The sequence below is a fragment of the Anthonomus grandis genome, chromosome 4 (genome assembly GCF_022605725.1).
Source record: "Anthonomus grandis grandis chromosome 4, icAntGran1.3, whole genome shotgun sequence".
In the NCBI taxonomy this organism is placed as follows: Eukaryota; Metazoa; Arthropoda; class Insecta; order Coleoptera; family Curculionidae; genus Anthonomus; species Anthonomus grandis.
Window position 1 is genome coordinate 18,409,572 of NC_065549.1, and position 12,198 is coordinate 18,421,769.

Consider the following 12,198-nt stretch of genomic DNA (forward strand, 5'->3'; position numbering starts at 1 on the left):
TGCGGCACACCTGCTGTGACACTTAACTTTTCTGATTCAGAACCAGCAAAACGAACCCTTTGACACCCATGATAAAAATGATTTAAAACCATTTCAAAATCGGATCTCTAGCCATACATTTCTAATTTTTGCAACAGTATTTTATGTGACACACAGTCGAAGGCCTTTGCGAGATCGCAGAACACTACTGCTGCTGCATTCCCATTTATTGAGGCTTAAATAAAGCTTCTCCAACATATGAAAAACTACATCACTTATATAATAATAATAATAATAATAATAATAATAAGACGTTTATTAGCCACCAATACAAAAAAAAGCATAATTACAGAAGGTAATATGATTATATACATAGAATTGAATATTAGAATATTAAACAAAGAGAGCATATTAAAAACAATAGGTTTTATAAAGAATTTAGTTAACACAAGTAAGGCAACTAATAAGCCATGCATTCAGACTTCCAGAAAAGAAGGAAACAACTTCCTGGATTCTGTTAAGGCTTATAATAGAAAAAGTGAGAGAAAAAAAAAACAATTCTTATAGACAAACTAAAAAAAAAAACAAATAGGTAGGCATATACTTATGAGGGGAAAAAGCAGTAGGGGGAAAAATGGATGAAACGGAATGAAAAAATTCTTTTTTTTCTCTCTATAATATTATTAATATAATTAGTATATTATACTTAGTTATTATGATATAATATTAATATAATTAGTATTATTAATTTATCTTAAGCTTTACCTTAACATTTTACCCACAACAATGGTGTTTCATCCCTACTAAATATTGAATGTATTACAAGAACTTAATTCTAAGTTTCTGTAAATCCATCGGGTTATTCAAACAACTTTCATAGTAGGGGTAGTTGATAAATCATTCTTAAAAAAATTAAATTACAACTGCAACAACGGGGTTTTTATCTTCTGGTTCTTGAGGAAAACAGATTTAAAAACATTTTTTTATTAGAATCTATTCCATATAATTGTATTGATTATACCGACGCCCCAAAAATAGAAAAGAGTAATTTCTTGGCCTTAGAAATATGACATAAAATTTTTTTGGGAGCTGAGAAATCCTCATTACAATATCACCCTGTTTAAACTTTGTTTTATTGAAAGTTCTCCTGATTAAAAAAAACATTATGTCCTTTACTTTTAGGTAAAACCGAACGAACATAAGCTAATACTACAAGTTTTTGACGAGAACAGACTGACCCGCGATGATTTTTTGGGTATGGTTGAGCTATCTTTGCTCAATATTCCTACCGAACAAGAAGGACGCGTTATACCACCAGTAAAATATCTACTGAGACCTAGAAGGTAAGAAAATATTTTGGAAATTCTATTCTTACGAAAAAAGCTTTTTTTCAATACAGCTTTATTATTTAACATTATTTTTCTTACTCCTACTCCCTCCTTCAGAATTAACCTACTTTTTGAATTTCTCATGCTTATTTTCTACGTACTAATTTCCTGTGTATACACAATATTTTCTTCATATCAGTGGCATAGAAATCATGAAAAAACCCGTTTATCCTTTTATTGAAAAAAAAAATTAACACATATCTATGCCGATGATTGCTGATATTTAAAACTACTTTCCCGCTATTAACTCTCCACACTGCTGTTACTACCTCTTTATTCTGCATGCCCTTCTACTTCTTGGTTCGCCCCATGGTCTCATCGTAGCGGTTTTAGCACGAAGTCGAGAGTTCGTGGCCACCTGGAGATCTATCACGCTTTTGTCGAGGGAGCCAACAATTCAACGACGCCTATAGACGAACCAATTAACACCAACGAGTGGGAAATTGTCGGTGAGGGTAGAGAGGAAACTGCGTCACAGGTGATTTCCTGAAATTTTAGATATTACATTTTTAAGAGATTATTTGAGGATTTTGGGGATTTTACGTATTCAGGGTGGTGTGGTATCAAATCTCCCAATGAATAATCTACGTGCTTTGGGGAACCAATCGAATAATAAAAGTGATCAAAAGGAATTGCAGGAAATAATTTTTAAGTTCCTAGATCTGCCGCTAGGGACATGATTGTTACGGTCATGAAAAAAGGGCGTTTTTTTAAACATCTTCATGATTTCAGCATAGTGGGTCAACTTTTTTCTGTCATTAACTTTCCGCGCTAACATTTTTTGATTGTTAACAAGTTCTGCTATAAAATATCAAATTAGGTCAGCAGGGGAGGGGGATAGTGTATTGATAAAATAATAATAATTTTGGTTTAGGTTAACCGAAGTTAATAAATTTGTTCTCATTCAAGATAAAAACGTTTGGTAGTTAAAAATAAGTAATCGCTACTGCAAAATCTTGCTATTTCAATACAAGATCTATAAGATTCAATTCAATATCTTCATTAGTTTCGAAATAGAGACAAGAATAGTGATTAAGAAAATTAATTAACTATTGAAAAAAAGCAATGGTTTTCAAAGGTATTTTTATTAATTTTTTTGCTTTAAAGTCATGATTAATTTTTGATTCTTGTTTTGTTTCCGTGTAACTTTATTCAGACTTAGGATTGGTCCTCACAGTATAAGACATAAGATTTGAAACACATTTAAAGGCCAAATAACCAAAACAACAAAAAAAAACACGAAAAAAACAACATTATTGTTATTAATGAAACCTTAGAAAACTCTCATACTGAAAAAAGCAGTCTCAATTTCAACTTCCTGAGTCCTAGTTACGGCAAAGTAAATTCTCTCAATTATATTTTTTCGTGTGGTTGGTCGTGTTTGATAAACAATATTTTTTTAACTTTTAGTTTTACCCATTAGTAAAGTAATACATCTAATCTCAGTTCCGACAAAAAAATATATTGTTGCCTTTAATTTAAATCAACTAATTCAAACACTTCTGTCGCCGTCATCGATTTTACCGCCAATCTCGTGGCAGTTTCGATTTAGTCATAATTTGAATTCGTCGGCGACGATATTTTCTTGTTTTGACTGACAGCTTTTTATACAAAGTTTATTCCGCCCTTTATAATATTTAATACGAACAGCAAAAAAAAATTAAGCGAGTTTGCTAGAGAATAGCCGAGTTTTTTTATAATTTATCACATTCCAAAAATATCGACATGGGATTAGGACATCAATTAATTTCTTATGAAGTCTACTAAATTTACCCTCAATTTCCTTTAACCACGCTTTATGTCCTCTTTGGTGCTTATACCTACTTATTTCCTCTTTTGAGTTTCAGTTGTCTCTTCTTTATCATAACATAAAGAAACCATAACTAATTCGTTGTCTGTAAAATTAGTCATTTCGCAAATTTCCAATCAAAATTGTGACTAAATTTATAAGCAAACATAGAATAGAGTAGGCTCATGTGTATTAATAGCAGTCACTAAATATAGAGATCAAGGAAAACAAACTACTCCTTCAAACCAATCATTTAACCATAATACGGGTCTAACCATCATTAATCTAACCATTTCGGATAAGTATTGTCTTAAAATTTGGTATATTGAGGGAATTGTTATAAGAGTATCTTTTGACATATTCAGTTGTTTTCCGTCATTTCCTGTTTAACCGGAAGTTACACCAATTTTCTTATTTTAAATGAGACACTTGGTATATTATTACGTCTTTCGATCGTAAATAATATTCTGAGAACAATGATACTGCATTTGCTACTTTTCGTTTTATACTCGTAGAAAAAACCATTTCTTTAAATTTTAAAATAGGGTGCCATGAATGCGATGAAAATTTTAATTTTTAATCAAGTAATCATGGAAAAATAGTTTTAATTGAATTTTATGACTTAAATCTTTTACACCTATTTAAAATGTCCAAACCAGTAATTTTGTCATTTACTTAATTTTTTTTTTATAGCACGTTATTGGTAACAACCACTTTTGAAATACAGTTTTCTTTCTCAATAATTTGATATGATTATTTTTTAAATCGATTGATAAATGAGCCCATAACAAAAAAAGTACTAAGTCACATAAATAAACGCATTTAATTAATAACAATAGCATAGAAGGCTTTGATTTCTTAAATAGGAAGCTGGGTTCTTCAGTTATTTTTCAATTAACGTAATACATAAACATCGTGTCAATGCAATTATTATTTACCATTTAATAAATTTGTCGCAGTTTTTTGACAGAATTTTAGCGTTTACCAATATTTAAAATGTTTACAATTTTTGAAAAACTGCATTTTAAAATTGGTTGTTCATAATAACGTGCTATTTCAAATATTAAAGTAAATGCCGAAAATACGGGTTTGTATAATTGTATAATTTGTAATTTTAAATAGGCGTGTATATTATTTTCCCGTGATTATTTGATTAAAAATGAAAACTTTCAACGCATTCATGGCACCCTATTTCAAAATTTAAAAAATTGATTTTTTCCATGAGTTTATACTTAAAAAGTACAAAAAGTAGCAAATGCGGTACCATTATTTTCAGAATATTATTTTCTAACAACATACGTAATAATGTGCCAATTGTCCCATATAAAATAGTTAGTGTCACCTCCTATTAAACCGGAAGTGACGAAATATAACAGAATCTGCCAAAAGATACTCTTATAATTATTGTATCAATATACCAAATTTCATTTGGATATCACCAACTTCAAATTTCATTTGTTTATCTTGAAAAGTAAAAAAGTGTTCCCTTTTTCCTGTCACCCGGTATATTATATATGTAAGTTTCCAGAAAAGGGAAAGTTTTTAAATAACGCCCCCTAGCGAGGACCACTAAAATCACTCTCACTTTTTAATGTAACTTTGATTTTTTCTAAAAAACCTATTTTTTAAAACGCTACCGAGATTATCAAATTATAAATATTTATCAATACATATTGTTTAAAAAAAAAACTGAATTCTTAATTACGCCCTCTAGCAGCATAGTTCTGAACTTAAAAATTATTTCCTGCGTATTTCTACTGGACATTTTTATTTACCGATTATTCGTTGCTGGGATATGGTTCCTTGCTAACCTTAAGTGAACACTTTATAATTAAGGACTTAAAATAATTCGGACAGTCAACAGCTTTTCTTTTAACAAACCTCAAATTTATTTCTCCTTATAATCTTTGTAAATTAGTACGTTCAATGATTCTCTAATATTTCTGCTAAAAGTGTGCTTCCTCAAAAATTGTGGTCAGGTGACTTATTAGCAGGAAGGCTTATGCATATTAAAGATTAACCTATATATGAACTTTTATCAAGCGATGTTTTAATCTAATTTAAATTTCTCTTTTAGCCTGTTTTGATAAACTCGAACTCGACCGAATCCCAGACCCCTCTGCCGGCTGGATGGGAAGAACGACAAGACGCTAATGGAAGAACTTACTATGTAAACCATATAGCCAGAACTACTCAGTGGGAGCGGCCGACTTTAGCGTACGTGTTTTCCTTTCTTTTTTTCCTTGTTATTTATTTTTACATTTATTTTGTAGTAGTAACAGCCCAGAGACTGATGAAACCAATCGAGGTGAGGAAAGGGAGGTCTTTGAAAGGAGGTATCATATTAGCGCAGAGGAGCAGAGCAATGGTAGAGGAGATACTTCAAGCAATAATCAGGTAAATTATTGAATAGAAATTATGTCTGTTTGGGTCAAAGTGTGTTGTCTGCAAATAAAGCATGAGGTAGAGGATCTAACTGCACGATCGAGTATTAACTGGTTATGGTAGGATAGATTATTTTTTATTTCAGTTAGGATATTATCCTTGAATATTATAGGGTGGCTTTCAGGTTTTGGAACTGACTTAATCACTTAAGTCAGTTAAATCACTTTTAGCTAATCTCAATCGACTTTTTCACACAGTTTTATTTGTTTTAAAAGTCCTCTTAAAAAAAGCTTCTTGAATTCGAAATTTAAAAATAGCAAATTATATGGCATCAAATAGCAGGATCCTCGAGTCTGAAATACAATATACTTACCAACAATGTAGAATCAATTTAAAATAGGCCACCACAATCCTCATAAACTCAAAAGTAAAATCTTTTTAGTTAGTTAAAACAATTCAAAATAAAATAAATGCATATCTACATATTTTTTTTTCAAAACAACAAATATATTCTGAAAAATAAATATCTTAGATTACAGCTTTAACAGATACTTGATTATCTTAGTAGTTATTTTCAATGAAAATGGATTACAAGGAAGTGATACATGGTGTGACACATCTGATTTACAAATAAACTAATGAAAATGATTAACCAATTATCAACTAAGCATTTTAAACCATTATTATCTACATAATGAGGTATTGTTTACACGAGACTTATCGTATCGAACATCTTAATTTTTTTATACTAACTTGTTTGTTTATTTTTTTATTTAGCAATATATGGAAGACCCGATTTATTATTATATTAAAATAATTTTAAAGTAGAAAATGGTAAGTCTGTAAATTTCTTTTTAAAAGAATTTAGTAAGCTAGGGAGAAAAAGAGAGGGTGCTCCCAAAGAGAACAACCATTCATAAAAGGAAGTGATCCGGTTAGTGGTCTATTAAACCATAATTCGTTCCAATCAATTAAATTTATAGACAAAAGCACTAACGTGTCTATGATGATACGATGCTAAAAATATATTGTGAACACGTTCGTGTTATGTGGATTGCATAAAATAGAAACTAGACTACAGATACATAAGAAAGTGAATATCTACGAACTACATTTGTTCTGCAAGTAAGTAGAAGGATCCTCCAAGATTCGCTAGTTTTTTTATTAAGATTTTCACTTTGAAAGCAGTTATTCGTATAATATAGCATATACCCATGGGTATTCTTTAAAATACTTGATCATTAATCATCACGTAGGTAATAGTTCAACTCGTGATTGCAGCTATTATCGTCGTTTTTTTAAAATCGGAACACTAAGCGTTGTGAATGCGCAGAAACCCGCTTTAAACCAAAAAATCGATAAATAATCGTATTTAGTTTGTTTGACCGTAAATATATGCATCCCTCTCTTGCGTAAGGAAAAAGGCAGATATGCGTTATAATTGTTACCTGCCCGCTTGATCCATCGTACTGATCTTGAAAATTTTAAGAAATATGGGTCAGTGTTGTTTAACTTGGGAGGCGTTAACAGTATAGATTGTATGTTAAAAATTGGGTTCTTTATTCTTCACACTTTTTATAAAATCCTATTGCATTAATAATAATATAATACAGAACACTGCCGGCACCGGTTATTACTTCTTAAGCAGTCTGCTTCACTGATCAACAAAAATTATCTCGATTGAAGACTACAGTTTTACGAAACCTTTTTGTCTAAATGAAATCATTTTTTTGTTGGAAGATATTCTTTAATGATGAGGCCATTTTTTTAAATGCACAAATATTTCTAGTGTCTAGAAAGTCATACCCAAAAAGTAAATGGTTCGACAGGTATTTCAAATATATAATTTATTGATAATTTCTTCCTGGTGATGAAAATTTGAAGATATAATATTTGCAATTCCTTGAGAGTTTATATTAAAATAGCTAAACTTCTCATTCTTACAGTTCATGTAATCAGGTGTGTTTTATGCGCCGTATGAATGATTTTTCAAGTAATATAAATGCCACCCTATCCCTATAATAAGCCCTTCTAACACATCTTACACTATGCATGCCAACCCTTTCTCTATATAGCAATCAGATGAAGACAACAACGCCCCAGCGGATCCCGAATCACCAACATCTGAGGAACCAGTGAACCTTCGAGTACGGTCCGATGAGGAGAACGGTTTGCTCTCTGTTCCAACCAATGGGGAAGCAGTAGGATCTCGTAGAAGCGATGCGTCTGATTTGACTAATCGATTGAGCGTAACTGATTCAGACTACAACGGATCTGCTGAAAGTGAGGACGACAGTCGGAGAAATAGTTTGGAGGAAGCTGAGTCCGCGAGATTAGCTTATCCATTAAGAATCAGGGTAAAGGAGTAACGTTCAGTGGTGGTAGAGTCGCTTATTAAGTTATTGTCTTGTGAATTAAATTGCTGAAGAGAAGTGTACAGGGGTACACTTTTATGTATTTTTTCAAGCCATTCATATAAAATGGATGTTATTACGGCGTTGACAAATGTTGAAACAATTTCTCATCGGTTTTATTAGTTACTTATTTACGGTGATTTATGACCGATGGTATGTTAGACGTTTATGAAGAACGGAACATAATTTGGTTGATCTAAGCGATGACATCTAAAAAATAATGTCTCGTTTTACATATCTAGGGCGTCCCATAACTTAGTGGACACAGAACAACACCATATTATTTGCTCAGAAATATTACGATTTGACAGGGTGTTCTCAGCTTTCCAATTAACACTACTCTAAAAAGATATACTTAGTCGAGTCTAAGTATATCTAAGCGCGACTTTTTTTGAGATGATTAAATTTTTAATGCGACCTAAATAAAAAAAAATATGTTTCTTACGTTTTGCATTTTTGTTCTAAGGAAATTCAGTTTTTCATTTATTGAGGGGCAAATTGTTCAAAAAGACATACAGAGCTTAGCAGTGCTAGTCCAAACTAATCCAAATTAAAAAAATAACAAAAAAGCACCACATAGTTATTAAATACACAAGCCGGCGAACTTCCTTTTAAAAAACTTTTATTATTTACTAAAAGATATGTACACACGATATCCGCATGTTAATCTTAAAATTAATTGAACGATTAGCTGAACAGCAAGTAGCTTTCACACTGTTACCTCTAATTATTAATATGATTAATCGGCATTAATATGATTTTTCGGCATTATTCTTATGGTTTGTGGATATCACTCGCTGGATCAGTCGTGGAAGCCAAATGTCTTGGCCGCCTCGAAGCCCTGATTTTAATCCCTTGCGTTTGCCATGTCAAGACACAATCAATATTGGGGAAGAGCTATGGGAAAAAATCCAGAATGCAGCATATTTATTTCGAGACAACAACATATTGTTTAATATCAGCAGGCAGTCTATCAACAAACTGGTAGCTAAGTGTATTGAATTTAAGGAAGACCACATTGAGCATTTGTTGTAGAAGATACAAACATGTAAATTTCCATTGCTGTTGATATCATCATTTTGTTCTTGTTCCAAATTCTTTTATGTAATCATATTATAATAAATAATTATAGTACCTAAAGACTTATTTAGATATTAAACCCCTGATGATAATCTACTATTCGTTCATACAATCTCAACTTATTTACGGAATAACCAGCTGGGGAGGAGTTGAGATTTTCATATTAAACCACTGTTAACATTATTGAAAAATGGCTACTTAAAATAATATTTGAAATAAATAAATTATTTCCAACTGATTTATTATTTAAGCAAACCAAATTATTCGACATAAGACAATTATATACACACAATTTGCTAATGAGCATTTCTAAGAATAAAATACGTTTGGAGCTAGTAACTCATCCTCATGCTACAAGAAATCGCGGAAAAAAAGTTTTAGTTCCAAAAATGCAAAAAAAATATTGGACAAAGATGTTCTACATTTATTGGTCCTAAGGTGTTTAACATGATTCTATATGATCTTCAAAATGTAATTGGAGAAAAACGCTTTAAATCAAAACTATAAGAATGGATTCAGAACAAAACAAACCGCCAAATTTTACATGACTTAGTGAAATAATAAATAAATTACACTGAATAATATTAAAAATAACAAAAAAAAAATTAGTCTTATTAATAAAATCAAAGCTAGATTAAAATACACTAAACTCGACCTCTATGAACCTAATTGTGACTTTTTCCTAAGTTGTGAAACTACATCCCGAATTTAGATGTTATTGTTTTGTGTTTGTAATTTAGAACTTTTTATTTCAAGATTAATACCTGACCCGGAAGATATCATGCTAAATGTCCAAATGCCATTTATAATTAGTTAGCTTTAGTGTAGTAACAAAAAAAAAAGAAAAAAAACACATCACTAACAAGTTGCCAATCAGGGCAATTTCTGTGATTTTTTTTTCGTTTATTTGTAAGTATACAGTATTGTGCATAAATATAGCAACAAGCGATGTTTTCAAAAATATTATTTGCTCCTTTATTTATTCCATATTATTTCTTTACTTTTAAGTACACGCCTCTGTATTATTTATAAATATACCGAGAAATCATAGGAATGCCAATGCTGAGTAAGGAACTTCATGTTTGTTTATTTAGACAATGTGCATAAATATAGCAACATTCTTGTTTCGCATTTATTTTATCAGTTAAATATCGATTTACCTGCTGTAAAGTTATTATTTTTGAATCTCAGAATTAACTTAAAATGGGTCGCTCAAAAACCGTCTCTGGTAATGTAAGAAAAATTATTGTGGCGCATTACGAAAATGGTGTTAGGCAGAGTGACATTGCAAGAAGCTTACGGCTTCACAGGTCAATCGTATCCAGAGTTTGTAAAAAATTCCCCTTTACTGGAACAGCTGCATCGGCGCCCATTCCTGGTAGACCCAGAAAAACAAATTTGAGGATGGATAGGCAGCTGCTACGAATTTCCAAAGAAAATCCTTTTTTGTATTTTTCCCAAATTTTGGCAAATTTAAAAGAGGGTGGAGGAGTACATCTCAGTTCCAGTAGTAAGAAGAAGTTTACTTGATGCCAACTTACCTGCTCGTCGCCCCGCCAAAAAACCGTTACTCTCAAAGAAGAACGTCAAGGCTCGTTTTCACTTTGCCCAATCTCATGTCCACTGGTCTGTAGCTGATTAGAAGAAAGTCGTATTTAGTGATTAATCTAAATATAATTTATTCAGGACTGATGGGGTGATGTACGTCAAACGCCCCGAGTGAACAAAGATTAAACAAAAAGTACATTTGCCCCACAGTTAAACATGGAGGGGGAAATATTCTTGTATATGATTATTCTTGTATGGGATGTTTCTCGGCTCGTGGCATGGGACCTATAGTAAGAATAGTGGGCAAAATGGATCGTTTCATGTACAAAGACATTCTGCAAACACATTTAGTACCATATATGGATGAAGTCATGCCAGTAACAGCCATATTTCAGCAGGACAACGATCCAAAACATGCTTCTCAATTTCTTAAGAGGTGGGTATCCGATGAAAAAATAAATGTAATGGTCTGGCCATCTCATTCGCCAGACCTAAACCCTATAGAGAATTTATGGCATTACATTGACACCAAAATTAAGCACCTAACATGCTCTAATACAAATATTCTCTTTGAAATAGTGGAAAAGGCTTGGAAAGAAGTGAACAATGACTATATTATGAAATTAATTGAGTCAATGCCAAGACGATGTGCAGATGTTACAAAGGAGGACACGAAAATTTGAATTGATTTTAATTTAGTTGGGTTATATTTTTTTTAGAATCAAAACTATTTTTTGTTGCTATATTTTTGAATAATAAATTTGCATAAAACAATTTGGTCTTTTATCTATTATGATACAAATATGATAATATGAAAATATAAACAGGCTCTAACTATTCTTGTAAATAATATATAAACCTTACTTATAAAATAGATACTAAAAGATATATAACAGGAAAGTTCAATGTTTCTATCTTTTTGCACAATACTGTATACTTATTTGTGATGAATTGTAAAGTTTTGGCGAATAAAGGTATTATTATTCATTGAATAAAATAAAAAAGCATTGAAAATTCAAAATTCAGTTAGTTATCTAAAAATGGTTGTTGTAAGCGACTCCACAAATGTATACCTTTCTTTAATAATATTGATGGACAATTTAGGATTTTTATGAAAAATCCATATAAAAGGCACAAAAAAGTTGTACACATTTTTATCTACTCGAAGTGTCGCTCTCTAGTATTTACACATAAATTAACATTGAATTCGAATTTTCGATAACAAAAACCTTCTATTACCAAATTTTGTGATGATATGTTTGTATTTGAATAAATTATTAAGAAATAATGAAAATAAAATTAAAACTTTAACAGCCTCTATCTTGGTTGTTCTTGATTTTCGGACTAGACAAATTTGGTCAAATCATAATATTTTCAACCAAAGAATATGCTGACACCCTGTATGTATAACCCAACATCGATCAAGCCTGGCTGAAATGCGATATTCCGTTACACTAACTTTCCCTAGCAATCCATTAAGCACTATAATAACTAAAAAACATAACAAAGTATTATAATACCTCGTACACAACTCTTTTTGCATACTCTGCCACCAAGAGAAAGCTATTGATTGAGCAAATTGCTGCTGTTTTATGTTATGTACGCTAGCTTGGTC

General features: G+C 31.3%; 1 protein-coding gene across 4 annotated transcripts in view; it reads left to right on the top strand.

Moving 5' to 3' along the window:
• Positions 1–12,198, top strand: part of LOC126734922 (E3 ubiquitin-protein ligase Nedd-4) — a 43,670-nt gene that overhangs the window by 10,595 nt on the left and 20,877 nt on the right. For 2 of the 4 annotated variants that reach the window (XM_050438756.1, XM_050438758.1), the window contains exons 5-9: positions 1,162–1,322; positions 1,692–1,845; positions 5,234–5,373; positions 5,430–5,553; positions 7,617–7,898. In XM_050438756.1, the coding sequence (XP_050294713.1) occupies positions 1,162–1,322; positions 1,692–1,845; positions 5,234–5,373; positions 5,430–5,553; positions 7,617–7,898 (861 nt within the window). The remainder of the gene's footprint in view (positions 1–1,161; positions 1,323–1,691; positions 1,846–5,233; positions 5,374–5,429; positions 5,554–7,616; positions 7,899–12,198) is intronic. The other 2 variants (XM_050438757.1, XM_050438759.1) reach the window with 2 other exon arrangements.